This window comes from Xiphophorus couchianus, chromosome 1 (assembly GCF_001444195.1).
Source record: "Xiphophorus couchianus chromosome 1, X_couchianus-1.0, whole genome shotgun sequence".
In the NCBI taxonomy this organism is placed as follows: domain Eukaryota; kingdom Metazoa; phylum Chordata; class Actinopteri; order Cyprinodontiformes; family Poeciliidae; genus Xiphophorus; species Xiphophorus couchianus.
This window is the reverse complement of record NC_040228.1, coordinates 17043324-17068058: the sequence shown is the minus strand read 5'-3', so window position 1 is coordinate 17068058 and position 24735 is coordinate 17043324. Positions and strand designations below refer to the sequence as shown.

At 36.3% G+C, this 24735-nt stretch overlaps 1 protein-coding gene across 1 annotated transcript in view; it reads right to left on the bottom strand.

The window, feature by feature from the left end:
- The window catches only part of cacna2d3a (calcium channel, voltage-dependent, alpha 2/delta subunit 3a), a 131204-nt gene that overhangs the window by 38706 nt on the left and 67763 nt on the right, over positions 1–24735 (bottom strand). The window contains exons 6-14 of the mRNA XM_028018879.1: positions 22366–22497; positions 21656–21867; positions 20054–20128; positions 15683–15772; positions 14779–14892; positions 10976–11054; positions 7034–7167; positions 4665–4682; positions 48–119 (exon numbers count right to left, since the gene is read on the bottom strand). Of these exons, the coding sequence (XP_027874680.1) occupies positions 48–119; positions 4665–4682; positions 7034–7167; positions 10976–11054; positions 14779–14892; positions 15683–15772; positions 20054–20128; positions 21656–21867; positions 22366–22497 (926 nt within the window). The remainder of the gene's footprint in view (positions 1–47; positions 120–4664; positions 4683–7033; positions 7168–10975; positions 11055–14778; positions 14893–15682; positions 15773–20053; positions 20129–21655; positions 21868–22365; positions 22498–24735) is intronic.

Here is a 24735-nt window from a genome sequence, read left to right as displayed (position 1 = left end):
AAAGAAAATGAATCTTTAAGTCTATATAGAACTTTATGTGGACTTACAGTCTCATTCTTGGTACTGAACACTGGCATTGCTACTGTTGTCATCAGGACTGGACCTTGACCATCATCCGACTGATGGCATTGTGAAAGATAATCAGTGATGGAGTATGAAAAGAAGCAAGAAAAATGAGGGCATGAGAGAAGAGGGAAGCTAAATATGAAATACAATTGTTATAGAAACAAACAAAATCTAATTATAGGCACACTAATGCTGAATCGTTCAAAGCATATTGTATGAAACATCTTCCTTTATGACAATGAGTAAATTTTTTTTCAGTCTGCATAAAATGTACCACTTAAGTAATGAAGGTGATTCGATTTCTACAGCAGCTTCAGTCATATAATTTTCTTGAGGGATCTTCAAAACTTCCATGGCATGTTTTATTCATGGTCTTTATTTGCCTTAAAATGTGTTCAGAGTCTGTCTTTGATCCTGTGGAAAAGAAGCTTAACACGTTTTCCAGTTTAGATATAGGTATTATGATTAAAAAAAAGTGTTGGAATAATTATGATATTTAATTTCACATTTATCTTTCCTTGTCTAGTCAGAAATGTATATAAAAAGAAGCTCACAATTATTTAACACTACATTTATTTCTACCATAAAATAACTAAAGAAATGCGAAATGTTGCTTTTTCTATGCCATAACAGTAGAGCATCTCAGTCAGAATGTTAGAGAAACCTCTTTTAGTAATTACAATAAAAATGAATCTCAGATATAATTCAGATAACTACATGTTTGTAGTACATATTTGTACTATTTGTACTATTTGTACATATTTAAATTTTCAATTTTTTGTTCATTTTGATTGCTATGCATTAAGTTAATGAAACCCAAGTCAGTTTCTCAGAAAATTTCAGTATTACATGAGATCAACTTTTAACATAAACAAATAATGTTGACTTGACAATTGTCCAACAGACAGTCACTAAGCCATGCGGTGGTAAGCCGCAAAAGATAAATCTCCTAAAGATAGAGAAGTGTATGCAAGCATATAAACAGAAAGTTGATTTGAAGAAAAAGTTTGGTAGAAAATGTCTGTAAACAACAGGACTGTCATGATCTGTGTCTTTCTGTGTTTATTTAGAGTTTTCTGTCCCCTTAAGTCTCTTCGTTGTCCTGTCCTCCCCTTGATTGTTCCCAGGTGTGTCTCGTTTCTATGATTACCCTCCCGTGTATTTAACTCCACCTGTGTTCCTTGTTCCTCGTCGGGTCCTCGTCAATGTTAGCTTCTGTGTCGTCAATGTCTAGCCTTGTTGTCGTCAATGTTTAGTCTCTTCGTGTTCAGTGTGTGTTACTCCTGCTCGTTGTTTAGACTAAGTTATTTTCATTAAAACATCATATTCATCATACCTGGGTCCGCTGCATCTGCCTCACCACTCTCACCACCCGCACTTCCTGACAAGGACGGCCTTGAAAGGTTTATGAGGGGAACCCCATTTAATAATTTGGATTATGTTCACAAAGACTGCTGATTGTTACAAGCCACTCTTGAACCAGAGAAAAGATCCAGAAATATCAAGATTTGCATTTCATTTCCCAGAGTCAAGAGGAAGAGTGTCAAGAAACAATTCAGGCTGGTGTTCCACTCTGAAATCCAAAGTCAGTGCATCCGTCAGCTAGAATATGATAGAGCAACCATGGCTAGAAGAGGCAACAGTTTTCTTTGATGTCACTGTATTTACTTCAAAATCATACATCTTTAATCATTTTTGTTGAGACCAACACTATTTAATCAGTCACCCACCATTAGTCCTCCAGCACAACATACTTTTTTCACTGCTCACCTCTTCTACAAACAGTAATAAACAGGCAAATGAAAGGACACTTGGTCTCCATTCTGTCTCCCTCAGACAGCGAGGAAAAGGGAATTGGTGACCTGTGCTCAGACAGCTGGTAATAGCAATCCAGTGTGCAGCATTAGACATCAAAGAGAGAACAAAGCACACCTAAGTACAGCTGTTGTTACAATAGATGGCCTTGCTGCTGGAGAATGTGATCGATCAAAGGACAGGAGGAACGAGCAAAGCATCATCTAAAAATACAAAATCTATTTTCAAGCAGGGTCTATTGGATCATATATCACCAAAGCGACAAGCAGTCCCTTCACTGAATACTCTCTGCACATGAACATTAATCTAAGAAGTTATTTATTTTAGTATAACAGCACTTTGTGAAAGTCTACCCTCCTCCAGCTGCTTTGGGAAAAAGCATACTTAATGCTTGATGATAAGGGAATGAAGAAGGTAAACAGGCAAAAGAATTAGTGACAGAAGGTGTTCCTTAATTCTACTTTTTAAAAAGAGGATTTTAAACCTGTGCTTATTGTCCAAACTAGTCACAGAAAAAGAATAGGGTTTTAATACCAATCATTCAAAATATTCAGTGTTTAAAGTTTGAGGATTAGTTGCCTAGAGTAACTTTATTTATCAATAAAAAACAAGCACCAAAGCTGCTGCACCCTTGAGTCTCTTGAATTTAACTTTTAACATAGACTCATTAAAATGCAAAATAATTTACTACCCATTTGTGTCAGTTTACTCTATCATGACCTTTAGGGATTTCTCTACCCACAGTAAATTACACAGAAGAGCTGTTTTCCTTGTACATGCTTGGGGATGAAAAACAAATCAGTATGGTTTAATGTTTTTCCACTCCTCTGACATAAATACACAGACACCTGTAGCCCCTCAGACAGCTTAGATGCACACCCCTGACCTGTGTTTGGTATTTTATTGGAAAACCTCATAATGTAGGTTACTATGACAAATTGTGTGCTGGTAGATAAGGTGACCCTTGTTGCCTTGAAGACAAGGTTTAATGATGCTGCTCTGTGCAAACCACTAGAGCTAAAAACCACTCCTTGTTGACTTCTGTAAGAGAACTAAGAATATACTCCACAGCCAAAAAAGCTGGCAATGATTCAACAAACAATTATAGTGCACAGGTGTTCTGCCAATATCCATGAATCTTTCAAATCCACCTTAATCAGAGGTAACACTTTTCCTTTTAAACTGTGAAGTTTTTGTAGTCATCTGTTATGATTCTTTGGGCAGCAATTTTTCAAATCTTGATAGGCAGACAATACACTGGGCGCAACTTTCTCATTTGTTTTATCTAGTGTTTCTTCAACTTATTTGAACTCATGATTAATAAAAAAAAAAACCAGCAAAAAAACACTCTTCCACCAGTCCCATATTTTTCCACACATCTTTACCAATTGCATGACCGCCTGCCTAATAGAAGGTCGGTCTCTGTTTCGGTACTGACCAGCCCTGATCCCTCAAAAAGCATAAGCTCTTACAGACCCTTGAAGGTGTGTTGTGGCTCCACTAATATGTTCTGTAAGTTGTGAGAAGACTGCACAGTGGCTGTTAGGTTTGTTGCCTTGCTGCAACAATGTTCTTGGTGCAACAAGGTTCTTGATTGTGGCGTCTTTCACCCACAATCAAAAAATGCACATGCTGGGTTAATTGGTCTCCCTAAATTGCCCGTAGGGGTTCATTTCAGCATGCATGATTGCTTTTCCTGTGAGAGATTTTAAAAGACAGCCTAGTAAAGGGAGAGAGAGCAAATGAATACAAACAAAGGGATGATGGCTGAGTTACAGTGAAAAGGATCTGGAGTGAACAGGAAAAATAGTATGACCTTGCAGCTGGAAAGTTGATGCATATGATCTCCAGAACACCAAGCCCTAATGGACATCACTTTTTAAGCCAAATATTCTTATCTGGCACTTAGGCCAAGCCAGTGCAAGTGTTTTTCATGGATGTTTGAGTGTTAAAGCCTGGAATAAAATAGTGTTAGGACAAAAGTGCTTTCACTTTGCTTGTCAGTGCTTTCACTGACACTGACAAAAGACAGAATCAATGCATATTTCTTGTTAATTCTAGTTAGTGTGTCCAAAAAGTGTCTACATCCATCCATCTGTACCCATTTCGATGTCGATGAGATCAAATTCCTGACATGAACAACTCTTTGCAATATCTCCAGCCTGTCAGCTGTCAAAAGACACAGCTCAGTGAACTGCTCATGCTGGTGGGGAGGCAAAGCATCCTTTTGTTCATTGCTGCGATTACATAGGTCCTTATTGTTACCAATCCAATTTATAAATTACAAAAACTAAGCAACTAAAAATGATAAAAGGCATCAAAATCAGAATCAGAACATCCTGGCATGGTCATTATGAACTATTGGATTTCCACCAAGAACACAATGAAACCGCTTATTTTAGAGAACTACACAGAAACAAATAAATGCATAAAACACCCAGAAGAGCAAAATGTAACCACACATTTACACAGACGACCAAACTGTCTGAATGGAAATAATCGAAAATCACAGCTAACATCACTGATGAATGAGTGAGAGCGCACACGTTTGTTTAATCACACATGCAAAAGACTTCCAAGATGCATGACTCGAGCCATTAACTCGACAAACAGCATACAAGTACCACACAAAATTAATGTCATGAGTATCATAGTTAGCGTCCCCAAACAATGCGGTAATCTCATAGATATTTTAAACCAAAGCCTGCATGCACAAAATGTACATAAACATACAGCAGCACCCAACAAACAGCATTACGATGGCCTCAAACCGGATGTTTTACCTTTTGTGCTTGGGGGAGCTTAAGGAGAGCAATTTACAGAAGGAAGGAGGAGGGGGAGGAGAAAAGGGTCAAAAACATTTGTGGATAAGTGTCAGAAAGCCTTTCAATGCAGTTTTTGTTGAACAGAGTGGTAGAGAGTGTAAAAAACACACTGATTTGCTGTTCACAAAAACCGCAACTTCAAAACAGTTGCAGTGTAAAGGAAGAAGAGCTTTCTGACGCTGAGGGTTGGCGAAGAGGGAATAATTAGTTAAACTGCTGATGTCTGGTAAGTGAATTGAGTCATTTTCAATGCTACAGAGAAATACTACAGACGACAGAACATCAGAACAGAGGATAGAACATGAGGAGATCTGTGAAGAGAAACAGTTGTTTTTAATTTAGTGTTGAATATTTGGATTTTGCTTCTGACAGACAGCATCTACAATAATCTCCTTATACATTTTATTTTATTCATCTAGAGAAATAATTATTGAGAACAGATGTTTGTCTTACTATACACTTTTGTACTTGAGTAAAACACAAAATACATGTGTGGCTAAATACTCCAGGATTATGACTGTGTATTGTGCCTAATTTTAGAGCTGGGGAAGAAAATGGCACAAATCTAATTTTTGTTAGAGTAGATATAGCAAAAATTAAAGCACTACCATCACCGTTCCCTGCAAATGATGTAAAAAAAGTATATCTACATTGAAAAAATTCTCACTGTTTAAACCTTCGCCTCCACCACCTACTAGTATCTGACAGTAGAATATTTGCCTTATTTTTTTACCAAGAGAGTGACAGCTAATAGCAGACAGTTTACAGAACCATCAACATCCAAACTTTCCCTAATCAAGACAAGCTTGTGCTGCTGCATTGAGAAAAGCACAACACAATGCTGTACTCTGCATTTTCTACTGCCAAGGCCTCCTAACTCGTCCCCCAGCCTAAGAGCTCTACAGATGGTCCAGAACATAGCAGTGTGTCTGGCCTTTAATAAGCCTAAAAGAGCAAAATTATCCCTCTATTCATTGAACTACACTGGATACCCATAACATCCAGCATCAAATTCAAGTTACTGATGTTAGTCTACAAAGTGCTTTATGCAAAGTGCCGTATCTACTTGAATGCTCTATTTGAATGCAGCACCTTTGTCCAAAATGGTACCTACCAAGTGCTACAAGAGCAGGCAGATTCTTGTCTATGTGCAGGAAAACCTTGAAGACCCGTCTCTTTAGAGAACAGCTCCTACCTTAAGGAAGGCACCTTTCTGCACACATCTCTATATCCGCACTATTTCTACACTGTCACCCGTGACAGAACCTGACTTATGTTCTTCCTTAAACATAGCTTATTGTTAGCTTTGATGTTAACCACATCGCTACATCCTCGTTTGTATGTCTCATTGGATAAAATAACCTGTGAATTCCATAAAACAAACACATTTTAATGTTCTATTATATAATAAAATTTAATACATTTGGTAATGCCCTCTGTATATCTATGTTTTCCTTGTTGATTACCAGACCCTCATGGTTTATAAAAGCTTGTTCTTTTGGATACTCTATCTATTTTGTCCTTGTGCTTTGTTGGTTCTGGATCAAGTTCTCCCTATTTCATACCCAACAATTGCCATTGTATTCCACCATTCTTCAGTTTCATACACATTAAGAAAAAAACAAACAAAAATCTCCTAGAAAAGTTTTATGATTATGAAATTCAATATTCTTTCAGAAAATTATAGAAAATTATTGTAAATTTTCTGCTATCAAAAGAGATCTTTGGGTAAACAATGTCTTAAAGCAAATGATTCCTTTTTGTATAAAAACAAAGCTCAAAAAACAAAAATGTAAAATGATAGTCTTTATTTGTCTATTTTTTGCCATAAACCATGTGTGCAAATCATCACTCTCTTTTCAGTGTGATTATTATTTGAACAATGGATACATACCGCATAATGATAAAGCATGACAAAGGTATCTAAGCTTCTATGCAAGTTTGAAAGCCTTTTTGTAATAAAAAACAATTGTATGCCATATGCAATTTTGGCTATGGCCAATGTTCTGCTCATGCTACAAGGCTCCTAAATGTCCACAAGAGGCTCATTTCCTTAATGAATCCATCTGTTGCACATACTAGCAGACACTTTCACACACTGGTACACTGGCACTCAGACAGACACATTTTCAGCTCTCTGATGTGTTTAATTCACATTCATTCTTATCTTAATTATATATTTCATATATTCTCCAAATGTTAAAGCCGTTTTTGAACATAAGCATAAATAAAATGTGTTATGTAAAGTTTGGATGTTCTCTGAGTCCAAAGCAAAGTATTACATTCCAACAAATGAAGTGAAAGCGGGAAAACAAGGATCCACTCACAGTGCTGTCGATGTATGCCTCAGTCCACACTGTGTCATGCTCCCGGTCAATAACTTTGGGACGACTCAGCACATGGAGATACTCCATCACATTCTCTTGAACATCGGCCAGCGTAGAAATTTGAGTGAAGTAGCCTGCAGAGAAAGGGAACAAGTCAATTCGCAGTCATCCCAAACAGTTTGTTTTTGTAAACTATGACTGAGTTACTGAAAACTAGCAAAGAATGCTACCAGAAAAACAAAAGAAAGAAATATACTTATTCCTGGATTTAATGCATACCCCACACAAATCTGCTGCTGTATTATCCATAGGGTATTATCTTCAAAAAAGGGGCTACGGATGTTTTTTCAGGCATGTCAAAAATACTTGAAATGGCTTTTTTTTTCATTCCATTGCACACTTTCAAAAAACTGTAACAGTATGATAGTTAGATCAATTTGACATAATTTTGAGAAAATAAAAAAAATATGTAAATAACACTTGTTAAAATTTAAGATCTATAAGGTATCTAATTTGATCAGTGGTAGGAAATACCATACAGTCTCTCTTGATTTAATATTTACAATGCATTACTGACATCTTTTCTAATCCTGGCACTCAAAACTCTTGGCAGATTTATATTTAAAATAATGTTTTAACAACATGCCAACTGTGAGTGGAAGTAAAGAAAAATGTTTTGAAATGTTTCAGCAATGTCAAGCAGTTTACATTGATTCATTGTCTTGAGATGTCTATGTTAGAAATGCATTTCTTGGTTGAACTAAAAGTACATTTAAATCTAAATCTGGTAGGGGCATAGATAATGTAACATTACTTTATTATCATGCTCCATGTAAACATGTAGTTTTTGATGCACTCTGCACTTTCATTGAAAACATTTTTCATTACTGTGTAATAGTATTTTATTTCATGTCATGGCTTATCTGCTCAAACCAGTCAAATATTTTAAGAGCGAAAATTAGAGAGCTTTGTTTGTTAGACATGTATGTCAATATCAAAAGCAACCCCTGGAATGAACACAGAAAATATGTGACTACAACACAACTGAAACTGGTAAAATTCAAACATATAATAAAGCTTTATTGACTTACATCTCAAACCTACTTTTGTCTCAAACTCAATTTATTAATTAAAAGTCTGTTATACAACCAAAACTGATCAAGAGCACATGTCTGTATGTATATCTGTTTGCTCCAGGTTGTAAGAGATGAGATTCAGTGGCAGTAATCTTTTCCAAGTTATTAACATCATACTTGCATACTTGTCTCTGTAACAAAGCTGAATACAGAGGGCAGCAGAGATTTACTTGGCAGAAAAGACGGCAACCTGGTTATATGTATGTATGAGAAATAGCAAAAGACTGTTCAAGTCAGAGCAAAGCAGCATGGGTTTGTGGATGATTAAGTGGTATGCAAATGTGATGTAAAAGCTATTCTCAGAAAACCCAAATGCGGTGCCATTTCCTTGAGCGGTAATGCCATCATTATGGCACTAATGTACATGTGGAGGAGGGAATACTGTTATCTCGGCAGGAGGAAAGAAAGCTGGAAAGTAAATCAGGACAACAGTGAGACGGAGCACAAGAAACGACACATGAAAAAGAGAAAAGAGTGAGTCCAACAAGTTTCCACTCAAACGGAAAAAGAGCAAACAGCCTCCATCAGTGCAAAGCAGTCAAGCAGAAAAGCACAGCTCAAAGAAATAGATTTTAGGGTCACTGTTTCCCAGCAAAATCTTTACACTATGAGGTAAAAAAAGGCAACGTGTACACGCAAAAATAAAATCTAAGCAACAAACATCACTCTTTAACACTACCAATTAACACCCAATTCTGAATTTGTACCTGTGTTACATCTAAAGATGAATTAAAATGGAAATCGGTTTTTAAAATAACCTGAAACTTTGGCAACTGTACCAATCTGGTAACTGTAAAACTGATCTAGAGCAGATCATGTGAATTTAGTGATTATCTGAATACAATAACATAACATATTCATACACTTGCTTGCATCACACAGCAAGCAGACTCTCAGCTTCAATGCATCGTTCATCACAAGAGAGACCTGAGAATGACTGCTCCCTCTGGAAGGCTGAGGGTGTCCTTCAGGCTGAGCAACTGGGGCCAGTGAGATGAACTGGCCAAAAGAATAATGAATGTGCTCTGGTCTCAGTGACACAGCACACCTGTTACACATGCTAGACATATGCTGGCCTGAAACGGCAAGGGCAGAAAAATTGTTTTTAAAAGAACCTTGGTTTGACATATACTGTATATGTAAGCCAAATCTCTCAAGGTGTCCTTACACATGAATATGATGAAGTGGGAGTAAAAAATGCATCATAATGTGAAAACACAACTACTAAACAATGGATAGCCTTATACTAAAAAAAATTTGATGAAAGGTTACTTTAAAAAGTGATATGTGACTGAATCGATATAAATGTCATGAACTTTGAGAAAAATCCAAGAAGAAGTAAACTTGATTTTAAGTTTTTAGTCACTAAAGTGTGATGGAGTTAGCAGCAACCTGCTGAATTGTGAGTAAATGTAGCCAACTTAAACAAGAAACATCAATTCAGACTATTTCCAGTAAAACTGATTTCGACTAACTTAGCATGAGAAACAAATAGTTAAGAAACTAATAAGATTGTATTTAACACCTTAAAAATGCACATTCACATTAATATTAATATATGTCAAAACTCTCATGTATGGATTGTTCTAAAAATTAAATTTTATGCCCGTTATTTTTTTTTTATTATTATTTTACTCAAATATATATACTCAAAAATATATTTGAGTTTTTGTCATAAAAAACTGACTTGTGACCCCAGCCAGCCATTTAAAATAAATGTAAATGAATATCATCTGTTCAGCATGAAACAATATATGATTATTATTTTTTAACATGCAAGCAATACTTAAATTTCCTATAACTCCCATATATGATATAAACAGCTGACTGTGTGCTTGTTCCCAGTGAGCATCAAACACAGCAGCAGAGCAATTTTTTTTTTCCCCCAGAGTCTTATCAATATATCTTTGGCGGCAGTTTGGGGCACAACCCACAGCTGTCTGGGGTTTGATTCCTAACTTTTTGTCTTTCCTTTCCTCTCTGCCCATTTCACAGCTAATTGCAATGAAAAAAGCACACTAGCACAACAAAATATTAGCAAAAATCCACTGTTATACTTTTAAAAGCAACAATTACATATTCTGATTGAGTTTCCATTCACAGCACAGGTGAGGTGAGCTAAGAAGCTTGTATTTACTTGTGGAAGTCTTTACAGTGTGCATCAAACTCAATATATAGTAGAACTAAAATGTCAGATGTAAAATCTGTTGTAACACAGAAAACTGCAGACTGTAGGCAATTTGACTGTCACTGCATGTATGATCAACTGACACACACATTTATACAGCATGACACACACTCAAATACAGTCATCTCATCATCACCACTAACACCTTCAAGCTGACTAGAAACCCTCCCTGATATCGCTTCCACACAATGCTGTGGCTGCCCTGGTCTTTAGTGCAGACATGCTGCTAAATACACAAGCACATCTTTTATGTGACCTGTGACTACATAGTCTTATCTAGTGTGCTTGAGGAAATGGAGCCAGACTGTCTAAGTCAGCCACCTCCTGGCTAAATATAGAACCTGGGGGAAAGTGCTCTTTGCACAGAGACAAAAGTGACCACCCACAACACTGATAGAAAATAGTGTATTCTCTTCATTGTACTTTAAGCTTGGGGGAAGTTGAAATAACATGACATGATGTGTTGGTGCAACTGCAACCAGCTGCCTGCTGTCATGTGTAAGTGGTAATACTGATGAGCACTGACACACTCTCCCATGCTACTGAATACAGAGATGAATTCTCCCTTAGTAACATGCAAAAACTAACCACAAGGAGAAAAAAGTAATGAAATCCCACCTTTGTTAGCACACGCCATCCATTTTAAATTATCTGCAAAGGCTGACTCCCGACCAATCAGGTAGGGGAATATTCGAACCTAAAGAAAGAAAGCAAATTGCTACTATTATTCATTATGATCACAGTTTGATAAAAGCCAGAACAGTACTCTATAAAAGATAACACTCGAGTCAAGGTCAAAGGATTCATTCGACTAGAACAGGGTGTCAAACTCCAGTCCTCAAGGGCCACTGTCCTGTAGTTTTTAGATGTGCCACAGGTACAAAACAATGGAATGAAATGGCTTAATTACCTCTTTCTTGTGAGGATAAGTTCTCCAGAGCCTTGCTAATGACCTAATTATTCTATTCAGGTGTGGTGCAGCAGAGGCACATCTAAAAGTTTCAGGGCAGTGGCCCTCCAGGCCTGGAGTTTGGCACCTGCGGACTAGAGCAATAAAGGGACATGCAAAGGATTAACAATTTTCATTTATAGTTTTTATCTAAATAATGTGTCATCTTTGTCATTGTCTATTTACGTAGCAATTGAGAACAGATGTAAGTCCTGATAAGCAGGACTTCAATGCAAAATCTGACATCTGTCATCCGACTTATAAGAAGTCCAATCTCTCTACAGCCAAACCCAGATTTTCCAAACAGTTTATAGACATCTCTAGCAGAAGGTATAGCTGGCAGGTGTGTCCATGGATCCTGGTGTGTGCATGCCTGTGTGAGAAGAATTTTGCTAGACCAGATTGGCGCAGATGCAAGCCTCTGGGGGCACAGCTGTTCTGGCTTTAGTGGCTGACTTTTTCATTGCCTCACTTCATCCAGACAACATGACTCTGCCAACTGCAGTGTATTTCATTGTGTGTGAGTTTAACTATCAAACAGTAATTCTTTGGTAGTTATTTAGACCTTAATGATGGTCACCCACAACCAGCAATTTAAATCAGCAGTGCAAAAGCAGACACATCTAATCAAAACTGTGGTTTGGAAACTCTTAGGTTGAGCAAAAATTGAAGTGCAGGGCATTTTGCTACAGCATACAACACCAACTTAAAACACTCATTTGGTTTGATCATTATTCAGCTCTAGACAGAAGATCCAAAATTTTCCGTGTTTTGTGTACTTGGTTTAAATTTTGTTTGCGATGCACGTCTGTCACTGGATTTGAAACTAAAAATGACAATGAGAAGAAGAATTTAAATACATGTTTATATAAGTTCATATCAAAAACCAAATTCAAAATGTATTCTATTTTCTTCTAAGCAATTTTGACAGCTTTTCATGTTCTTTAAGGTGCTCTTTTGATATGATCAAAAGTAACTTTTCAAAAAAAATATCCTTACCCAGGAAGACTGTCTGGTGTTTTGTGCAAAAGTAATTGTATGATGAAACGATAGCTGTATGAATGGATTGTTGCCTGATCTGTAATAATGCAAAGCTGCTTCTGTCTGAACGTCATGAAAGGTTGGAGCCTCAATACAAAGCTTTCAATTTTCCAGCCTTGCTATGTTCAAAACCTCAACTATGTTCATGAAATATGGATCATGATCAAAATTAAATCCCACATGCAAGCAAACTAAATATGCTTCCTCCATAGCTTAATGTTGGTAACAGGTTGAGGAGCTGCTTCAGAAAAACAGCATGGCAGAATGAGGTGGAGACCAGAAAACTACTCTTAGATGATCTTTCTGAAGTATTTTAGAATACTTCAAAACATTGATAAATGTATGATTCAACCTAACTTCTAAGTGTGTTCAAATCATTTGAACTGAATTTTTGTTTAGTTTTATTAGCTTTTTTTTTCATTAATTAAAATATCAACATAGTCACATTTCATTTTGAAAAACGAAAAATCATGGCTTGAGGCTTCTTTGTTTTGTTTTTTTGTATTTTAGACTTTAGGCACTAACAATGTTTTTCACAGCAATAAATAGTACATGAATAAATCAGTAATTTCCTTAAAGATATTCAGTACCTGATTTGCATTTCTAAAGTCAAGCAGTAGTGTGATGTCAGACAGTGGAGAGGCCGTAAAAGCAGTTAGGAAAAAAAAAAATATATATATATATATATATTAAAAAGCAGTGGTGGAGGAAAAGAGGGTGAACGAAACACACTGGAAAGAGTGACAAAGACTGAAGACTTCTATTATCAGCGGGGTTCTTCTAAATGGAACCATCTAGCAGCCTTGTCCCCTCTCCACTCACTGCTGTTGAGACTTGAGGCAAGATTTGGTGGGAGGGGGAGGTGCTGGAGCTGGAGGCAGCTCTCATACAGACTATGAGAAATAGACACAACAACAATACTATTTATATTTGCCAAAATAGATTAATGATATTAATATTAATGAACGCACGGCTATGCATTACATATATCTAGTGATCTTCTGGATTCTTTTGCAAACTATACAAGAGCTGAAATTGAAGAGAAGTCATTATGCTGGAGAGTTACAATTTTGCTTGAGGCTTGTTTAGTATGACTTAGTTCTGACTTCAAAAGTTTAACTGCATCCTTTTATATACCGATTTTAAACTGATGTAAAAACAATATGAATATAGGGTCATGATAAAGGTTTTTATTTCAGGGTAGTTTTATTATTCTCCTATAACATAAAATAAAAATGTGATTTCTTTGATAATGTGATGCAATAAACATTACACAGATATACAACTGAAACCAGATGTTTAGTGACAAATATATTAAAACACACTTCATGCTCTTTTCCCAATGGCCATATGTGTTAGGATGTTGCTTCAGTAATTTCCCTTTATGTTCTGATGATGTCACACCAAGCTGTCCTCCATCACAATACCAACACAACATGATGCTACGACCCCCTTACTTAAGAAACAGAATGACATCAGAAACTTTTCAATTATTCTCTAAATGAAACAATGGTCATTATAACCAAACACCATTTTATTTTAACCAGAGCAACGTAAATTATGCTGAAAAAATGTTTAAATTGAGTTTAGGATGTATTGTAGATGTCAACATTTATGTTTCTAACAAAAAATATTAAATGATTTCAGGTTTAAGCTCCGACCTCCATGCTTAAAATTGCAGTTGTTTGTACTGGCTGTTTTAATGGAAGAAACAGCCATTTTGTTTTGGAGATTTTTTTTCTTCTAATTTTAAATGGAAATGTGTGGTTAGAACTATGTGCTTATTCTAAAATAAGTGTGCTTGATAAGGGACACATGTAACTTTGATGTTAAAAAAAGAATTATTTTCCAGTGGGAGGTTTGTGGCCAGCATATGTGTAAGAAGTTGCCTCCAGTATGTGGAAATAGTACTTTAGTATAGTGTTAGAGGTAGAAACCCATTGTAGCATGTATTTGAACAAAAATGTGTGCTTCATTTTGACTGAGTTGCAGTGATCCAGAGTGGAAATTGCAGGAACTTTCAGTATAGGAATGACCACAGCAGAACTTCACTAATAAAGGCTGCCGCTGTGCCAAGCTGCTTTTCAAAGCTATTTTTCAGCAAAAGGAACACAATAGCAAGCCTGAAGCCTAAAAGGCACACCTACATGACTAAAGTATCTTTGGGAAAAAGACTTTCAGGAATGCCAAGATGAAAAAAACAAATGAAAAACAGTTTTCCTTGAAAGGAAAACAGGCAAAGAATAGCACGTAAATTTCCCCACAAAACTTATGCTAAACTTTTTTTTTGATTCCACAGGTCAAATACTTCTACACTAGTAAAAAGACATTTACAACAGTTTAATCTGTGAATAAAGGTTAATTACAAAATAAGATTAGTAGTTTTTCAGGGTAAAAATATTTCCAATAAGAAAATATGGAGTTTCTTTACCTTCCTCTCTGGCCAGTTATACTTCTCAAAGATGGCATCGTATGTATCGACTGCTCCATCTGTCACCAGCATAATGGCCTGGCTACACTCACTGCCCCTTCCAGTCTTATTAAACTGGAATCAGAGAGAAGATGACACTTAAGTTTTGCATCTTAAGAAAACAAACAAGTCGTCCAGGACCTGAAAAAGTAAATTGGCAGGAAATCGGCCCCAGTCCTTCACAACGCCACCACCCTTGTTGGGTGGTGCTGGTTCTTGAGATCTTGTGGCTACCTGTATCTTTTCAGACAGATTCTGTTTCACAGATTTCATTATGGCCTTGGTAAGTGAAATTAAACAAAAAAAAAAAAAAAATTGAAAAAAGAGAGAGGGGAAAATAGGTAAACAAAACATTCCTTTCACAGGACTGTATGTACATAGTCAGTTTAAATCTGCACATTTAATCACTAAAAAGTCATGTTACCAACTTCCTGCCTATTGGATAGAATGTATTTCAGTTGCAACAATGAAACAAACAGAACATAATATACATAATACTATGGACATGAGGATATTAAGAATGAAAATGTTTTACAAATGCAATATTGCATGCAGTGAAACACACTTCAAGCTGTTGGTATTGCAGGATATTTAAAGAGATAATTGCTTGTCAGATATGATTATACAGATCAAGTTAATAACTGCATGTGTGTCTACTTGTTTGCATGTAAATTTGATTAATTGATGGTTCCTAATGACAACAACCTGAGTCATCAAGTACCTTGTTTACTCTGATTTTTTTGTACTAATTCTACAAACTGAGCTATTAATTACAGTCTTAATTAAATGTTAGCATAAAACCGTTGTTCAGGTGAGTGTGTGTCTGTGTGTGGGCATAAATAATGTTCCTCTGTGAGTCACTTACATCACTGAGAAGATTGAACGCCTCCGTCAGAGCTATGTCCAACATACCAATGCCTTGAGCAAACAGCTTATCAAGGTGCTCCCGGAAATGCTGCAAACAAAGTTTAGTGAGGCAGGATTTCAGGTCATGCTGACAAATAACTGAACTACAAATTACAGAAGATGCTAGACTTACAGCTCTTAGGTTTTTTATAGAGAAAACAAGTTGGAGGTAATCATAACTTAAGGAAATTATCAATATAAGAACAGACTGATTTAATCTTTTCTTAACATAGCTCATGTTATTTTTACACAATTTATATAAACTGTTGTTTGTGTGTGGAGAGAGACAACATAAACAGACTAATGGAATCTTAAAAAAAACCTCTGGACCAAATTATGAGGCTCAACGACCACATTATTTAGAAATGCTTTTTCATGTACTGACTGAGATAACTGCCCTTTAATGACCAGGTTCCATAATCTTCACTGAACACCCAGTGGACAATTTTAGCAACTAAAAGAACCGCTCTGCAGTGGCCGTGTAAGGAAATTCACATCTGGAACCATATTGTTTAACCTATTTTTAACTAGATGCAACTATAATGCATTGAAGTTTTCATTTTCTGCATTTTGTCACATTGCAAACAGAAATACCCTGTATTTTATTAGAAGTTTGTGAAATAGACAAACACAAACAAGCAAATAACTGTGCAGTGAAATGGAAATTGTAGTTTCCAAAATGTATTTTAAATGAAAATTCTGGAAAGGGTTGTCTGCATTTATATTGCAATATCAGATTGAATGAGGAGGATCCTCACATGATGATACATGTTCGCTAACAAATCTGTAAAGGCAAACGTATACAGCAGAAGATCACAGGTATAGTTGTGCAAAGTTTAAAGTAGTTTTTAACACCTGAAAAAGCACTGTTTAATCAATCAAAGGTAAATGACAAGAATATAACTAGACCTGACTGTCCACCGAAGCTTACAGGTCAGACAAAGACGACATTATTCAAGGTAACTTTGAAAGAGCTGCAGAGAGGTCGGAGAATTTGACGACTGTTACAATTACTACTTCGCACTCTACAAATCCAAGCTTTATAAAGTGGAGTGGCTAGAAAAAGGCCAACATTGAAAGAAAACTATTAGAAGTCCAGATTGCACTTTCCTGTAAGACATGCCAAAGCAATGTTGAAGAAGGAACTCAGACAAAAATTAAAATTTTTGTGAAAAAGTTAAGGGGGTAAGTATACATTTTTGTGAAGAACAGTATACATGTCTTCAAGATTTCCCTGTGACAGTGTAAACCCATTTCCATTCACAGAAGTGATTACACCTTCATGTACACGTCCAGGTTATGTTGGAAAAACAAGACGCATCTGATTTTCAGGTCTTATAGTGCATGAGCACCTCAGACCTCTTATGCCTTATCAGTGTCATGATCCTCAAAGCCTATGTTTCCTTAACTTCTTTTCCTTTTCTTTCACTTTTTCAAACAATTTTTCAGGTATTTGTTTCTTCAATGATGGACAGAGAAATGTCTAACACTCAGCAAGGGTCAACAACATGTGTAGGAACATATCAAGAGTATTCTCAGTAGGAAGAAACTGTGCAGTTGCACATACAAACACATACCAAGCATAAGTACACAGGTACACAAAAAAAACTCAGCGTCTCTTCTAACATTCTCATATTGCAAAAAGACAACCTTTCCGTGGATGCCGATAAAAGGTTAATCGGTTCCAACAAAAAAAACATTCCCTGGAGCATAGCAAGCTTTCCCTGGTGCCCGTGCATGCACCTGTGACTGCCTGCGCGTAAAGATCGAAGTGATTTTTCAGAACACAGCAGGCAATGCTTAAATCCAGCAGAGTATTTAAGTGGCAGACAGAAAATGTGCACATGTTTGAGAGGGATTCAAGTGTGAGTGCAATACTAAATATGCCAGAGGTTTTTCGTAGCACTACAACAACCTGAAATGAGAGCTGGACATCACATTTTTCAGAGAGTAGACACTTTTAATTCTTTAAAGTGAGCATAGCAGTTGGAGCCGTCTAGCTGTAAGAATATCCATGTGAACGAACAAATTATCTTCAAATGCAGCTTGCCAAGGCATTTGGTTTTGATTTTATGGAAAATTACTAATCTCAACAATCGAGATCGATGTACTTCTGACAAATGCATTCAAAGGCAGAAAAAGAGCTTTCTGTTAACAAAAACGAGCAGCTAAGTATAGAGATATGAAAACTTCAGCGTGTTTTAAATCCAATTAGCAGGCGTGAACAATGATTCAATACCAAGTCAAATCCAGACTTTAACGTCAGAGTTATATTACATCACCATTTTTACTTGCAGAGAATTTTGCTTGATTCATTAAGTATAATCCTCTTTTTCACCATCTTTTATATTTGATCTCGTTTTAAATAGTATTACTTTATTTGTCTTTTTTAGGCATAGCTTTTTTTTGGTAAAACCCTTTTATATAAATTTGTGTGGAGGACACATTTTAGCCATTGACTTAACCAGGACTCTGTGGATGAATAGACAAATAAAGTCAAATCAAAACAGAATGTTTCATATTCAGTATTAACCATGTAGAAGTATTCAGTCCAAAAGTAGTAAATCTCTACTACTTTTTTCTCTTTAAAGTCCAGCAATGCCTTTGTATAATTGCCTTGGGGAGAAACCCTATTTAAGGAATGTGAATACTCTAGCAATAATTTATCTGTCTTTTTTAGCTAAAACAAACCAGAGCTAAGTTTAATCGAGTGAAGTTCAGAATCAAGACTAATTTGCCCCTAAGGGAAACTATTGGCAAGACCTAAATTCATGCACTTCAGAGGAAAAATTTTATATGAGCATGAGCTTTGGGATACATCAGGAATGAGCATCAAATATATATCTCGATACACAAATTCCATTCATTACTAAGGTATAATTTATTTCATTTAAGAATGTTTTGATTTAATACAATGTTAAACATGTACAACCAAGAGAACCTGTCTGACAACATGAAGTACGATAAAGGATCTGAAAAGCAACTCTAGATCTAAAGAACTTTAAGGACAGATGAGCAACAGACTCATATCTATTGCCATTTCCAAGGCCAAGGGCTGTGGTGAATAAAAATTCAACTACAGTTTGCTACATTTTTGTCACATGAAAACTTGATATCTTGAAGTATTTTACCACATTAAAATGTGGCTTTAATAAATCACGTGTTTCATAAAGACATGAGTACTTTTGCAGCCCCTATTGGGACATCCGCTTTCAGGCGTTTGCTAAAGTAAAAGACATTAGCCTATCCACTGCTGCACACTGCTTTCTTCTCTTAGACAGGCTGACTCATCTACATTAAGCTACTGCATGGAACACACAGTTCTAATCCATATTCATAAGTGTATAGTCATAATAAGGTAAACAGAATCTAACAACCTCAACAAAATTCATGCAGAGAGCATTTTTACCACTTGCAAGTGCAGCTTTGAAATCATTGCATGCAGTCACAGGTAAATAGCTTACTGTTGTGCTGGATAAAGGCAGAAAACAGTGAATTGAAATTAAAAGAGGATGAATGAGATTTGATTCATTTTGAATATTGCAAGATCCTTATGAATGTATCTTAAATGTCCAATCAGAACTCTTAATCTCATACTATAAATACATTGTTACTACTATATATTCATCATAATTTCTCCAAGTTTTCTATAACACTGGATTTATGCGAAACATTATTTAAGTACGGTACTAATGTATGTACTTAAATAATTTGAGCTAGAGAGTGTAGCACAGATGATCTTATGCATGGCTTTAATTACTCCTCAAAAGTAAGCGTTATTGTATACTGACACTATATTGAAACATTACAACATTTAATTGGTTGCAACAACATTTAATTAGCCTTTGGGGTAGGTAAACAGTACCGAAGTATTTGAATTGAACTATATTGAATTGAGTTGAATAGAAGAAAATAGACATCTTTTAATGCGTTTATGCATTCTGACGGCGTTCACACAAACTTTTGAGCTACGTCTGTCAAACTGGAAAATGAAGAGCAACTGTACTTCTGAGTTTAGTGTCTTTTTTTTAGTAAAGCTTTTCATCAACTTCCTATATTTGTATGAACAGAGTTCTGCAAAGCAGAAAGACAGGAAGGTGAAATGAGGAAATATTTAAGTACTTTATTCCAGCGTTCCTATTTTTATGACAGTATAAACAATTTTATATTTAAAAAGCAGTTTTAGATTGAATTAGTACTTTCTCCTACATAAAATTCAATGCCCCAAAGTTTATTTCACATCGCTTTAGCTTGGCATCTGCAATTCTAATCTATGAACAACTTTACATGGAACAGCACAAACGGTATACGAACTGCTATAATTACTCACATCTTTGTTGGTGACATCAGCTTGAACCAGAGTTCCGTTCAGACATGGCTCCACATAATGCAGTTCCTCATTGTACTAGAGAAATACAAAAGGAATTTATGAAAGTGAGTCATTAAAAAATTAAAATTACTTAAATGACAAATTGTTGAATCTTAAAAATGTGGATTATGAAGACGTAAGAAACTTTACTCATCTCTATGACAAGAACAAATGCATGCATTTTACAACACACACCCCAACCAGTGCCTGCTACTTGGTGATAATACTCCTTAATGCATCACTATGAATTAAACTTCAAAGTCCTGGGAAGACAATTGAATTGTGTTTCTCCAAGCCAGTAATTGTGCTCTAATCTGTTTCTGTGTGTGCTGCACATGAGAAGCTTTGGACTGCGAATGTGTGTTTATTGCAGAGTGCAATACATATTCCCACTGCAAAAGATTGTTTTCTCTCAAGAGTGTATATAATTTGTTCTATTACGTTCCATACTGAAGTGAAAATAATACCATGATGAGATGCACTCAAAAAATGGCTTTGTGAAATAGGAATGACAAACTCATCTCTCATTAATTGAGTATTTTTACTCATCCTTTTCAATTTGTCAATTTTTTTCCAACAGAATAATTTTCTAATAATCATAATAAGAATATTAAGTGTCACTGAAACATGTGTTCACCATACAACGAACAGTGACATCATTATATCTATATTTGTGCTACAAAAGGATTTTAGCATTTCCAATGGAAGTTTCAGTAGAAAAAAAAAATATCTGAATGTAATCTTTAGGACACAAATACATTTTCATACCATTCTTTCTTTTATAGATGGAGATATTACAAAAATCTAACTGCTTATGATTCTCTTTAACCAAAACCCAAACATCAAATATGTGTGTACAGCAGAACTGCATCAGCCTGAATAAATGATAAGATTAGCTAAGATCCCAAAGGCAGGGATCAGCCAAGTTTGTCTCTTATGCATTTAAAATCTTCATTGAAATGACAATTAATTAATTATGAGCATGACAGGAAAGAAAGCTCATTTTTAAAGCATGTTTCTAGTGTTAAAAGGAAAAGATAAATATGGGCATGTCTTAATGTGTGTGTGCAAGCTTGTCGTTTGCCAAGTGTGTCAAAATGTTATTTTTTGGGGACTAAAAAGCCGACTTGACACGAACTTATTAAAACTATACCTCATGGGGATGAATGTGTACTCTAAAATAGTTTTTAAGGTTACAGTTGATGTATGTAACTTTTATAAAGAATATGTTTATTACATATTTGTTAAACCTCATAGTGACAGTATGCTATGAGACAGATAATCTATGAAAACATCAGTCTCCATCCTGAGCTATTATTGGAATCTGAAGAAATGCACTGCTCCTGAACCAGAAATAATCAATAAGAGCCAGGAAGAGGGTCTTAAAGCTGTCTCTCAACCGCATGTACATGCTACTACATGTGCCAATAGCAGAGAGGAAACTTATAATTGCAGAAAATGTTTATCTGCTGTATTCAGTGGCTACGCTAACTAGCCTGCGCATTCACAACAAGGTCTTGGTCAACAAGGTGAACAAAATATTGGCCTCGAGTCTAGACTTACAGCAATGATATTAAAAAAGTCATCATCTCCAAGAGTGTCTAGAATGGAGGAAACCGTCTGCCTGGCAATGGTAAGTCTCAGGCCTTTCATGCTGCCGCTGACATCCACCAAGATCACGACATCCTTTGGAGAGGTGGCTGCCTGGATGTACCACTTTCGATTACGACAGTCAAAAGCTATAACTCCATGGTCATCTGGCTTCCATTTGATTCCTGTAAAACCATTGTATATTAAAAAACAAAACAAATCAGGTGTAGGTGCAATGCATTTTTATTTAAAGTTCAAGATAAGGTCGGTGGATTCAAAAACAACAAAATTAGTCATTTTCTTCAATGTTTGTTTTTTTTTTTATCGAGTTACATGGTATCCAGAAAGAAATGTAACACTGAAGGAAATAATTTCAAGACCTCAGGTTTTCTATTGTATTTATTGAAATAAGGAAGAGGTGATGTTTCAAAGACCTAAAAATTGATGCTTTCATCTGACTCTACAAAATATAGGATTTGCATTTCAAAATATAGGATTTGCACTATATCATCTAATTTGTATCTTTGATTTATATTTATTACACCTGAGTTTATTCACTGTCCCACCATCCCATTCAACCACAAACTAATTTATAAAAACTCCCCTAGCTTATTTGTTCCAGTCCGATGTGTCTCCTCTTTCAAAATCCAAAAAAAAACAAAAAAAAAACAGCACACACTTACCAGGATATTGTCTAAAAAAGCCCTTAGCACTGCCAAAGTATTGCCATATAAGCGAGGGATCCCTCTCAAAGTTATCCACAAACACCTTGTTCAGGGCCTCCGACCAGTACACACCATTGACAATTGCAGAATCTATTAAAATACAGTGAGAAAATAGAGAGATCACCGAAAATGAGGTTACATTTAAAAGGTTGTAGCTGATAATTGGTTTTATCTGCTCATATAATCTTAGAAAAATCACATAAAACCAGTCTGCACATCTGCATCCTGGAAGTTTTATAGGAATTGAATGAAAACTATTAGCTTGCTGGTCCTGGTACACTAAATGTGCTTTGTCTTGGTGATATTAAAATACTTACAAGTAATTTATGTACGTTAGAACAAGGTATTTCTAGTGGCACTATTTGACGTTTTTGTACCACTGACCTCTAAATGGCTCAGCAGCAACATTGTCTGCTGACAAAAAAAAATAAACATGAAAATAATAAAGACAAACAAGAAGTCTCACATTAAAATGAACCATAAGTGTGTGTCTGTATCTGGTGCATTTTTGGTAAGACATGTTGGGTCTTCGTGTAGCAAAGTTACGCATGGTGAGTAGAGTAGCAAAACATTTTACACAAATATTAGTAATTTTTCATAATAGCATTACTCAAGCAAAACTAAAAAGTACACCGAAGCAAATCTAGTCCCAAAAGCACATATATTTTCAAAAGTTACTCAAGTAAAAGTTAATGAGTATATGTATCCAGTACATATGAGGTACTTAAGTTGCAACACTCATACTACTGGATTCATTTTTACCTGTCTAGAGAAATATGTGGCAACATGGCCCATCTATGTATTATTTTACATAAAGTTTGTCTTTCTACATATGCATCCACCTTATTTCTAGCCAACATGAGACTTTGCGTGATTTAAGGGCGCGACTTCCGCCGCAAACCGGAACCTCCATTTGTTTACATGTTAGCAACTCGCTAACCGGCTTTCTTCAGACGTCTTAGGCTACAAAATATGTTGGAACTCCAGCTATTATAGCTTAAATGGGGCAATATTGTTTTACCGCTGCTTAGGTAAAAGTAACGGTAAAACTTAATCGAGGGATGGCGACTTTAAGAAATGGCCGCGAATAACCCGCATTAGCATAATGCGGGTTAGCAATATGCTAATGCTAACCCGTATTAGCATATTTACTAGTGATGGGATTTTCGGCTCCTTTTCGAGATGCGGCTCTAATGGCTCTTCTTACTGTGGAGAGCCGGCTCTTTTGGCTCCCAAACGGCTCCCCATATATATTTTTGACATTATTAATTAATTAATAGCTTAAACCTAATTTTATAATATTTTGTTTCATTATTGACATTGTTAAGCACTTATGATGAGTAAAAATGCCGCATAACAATGCTATAGCAATACCGATGCGTGTGATGTCCGCATGTGGCTGTGCAGGTTGTTTGTCGAGCCTGCACGATAGGAAATGCTGACTTTGCACAGTCTGCACTCTGCCCTGGAGCTTGATGTAGCATTAAAATGAGTCCAAATCTTGCTCCGTTTTCTGTCACTCATTTATTTTCACCTATTCAGTTCTCACACTGACTCCCCTTCTTTCTGTCGTGCTTCTTGACCGCTGAGTGAGTGTCTGTACATAACACCTGCTGACGAACGCTATACAGCTTGGCCAATTGCCTGCCGTTTCCACAAAAAAAGTGGAGATAAACTTTTTTTTCAGTGTTTTCCCGCCACATTATTAATTGAATCTATGTGTGATTGGTCAGATGTGTGGAGCACACGCTTGACATGAGGGCAGTGAACCGACCGAGGGAAAAAAACCTCTCTGCTCTAGCACTGGCAGAAGAGCAAAACGCGCAAGGAGAGGGAGAAGGGGGCGGAGAGACAGCGAGGCACCGCAGGACAAAAAAAAAAAAACGCTGCGGGGAAAAACTATCCGCTCTGGCACTTGCAGAGCACAAGCGCAACGACTGGGAGGCGGAGAGACAGCGATATACTGTAGAAAAAAACCCGGCTCCCAAATAGGATCCTAAAACGGCTCCCATTGTGGAGCCGGTTCCAATCGTTCACTTCAAAGAGCCGGCTCTTAGAGCCGGATCGTTCGCGACCGACACATCACTAATATTTACCTACTTCACTGATTCAGTTGCTTCGGATGCAGATTCGGATTTTCTTCCGTTGGCTTTTTGTCCACACAATAAAATGAGTACATATAAAGCATGAAGGGTTTTCTCTTCAAGTTTATAGTTTTTAGCCAAATTATTTGTGTTTCCTTATCTGTCGGTAGGCGATGAAACACGTTAATGTGCGGTTCGGTTCAGTTCTAGTCCAGTGAGGAGATTGTCCCATGTTGCGGTCTGG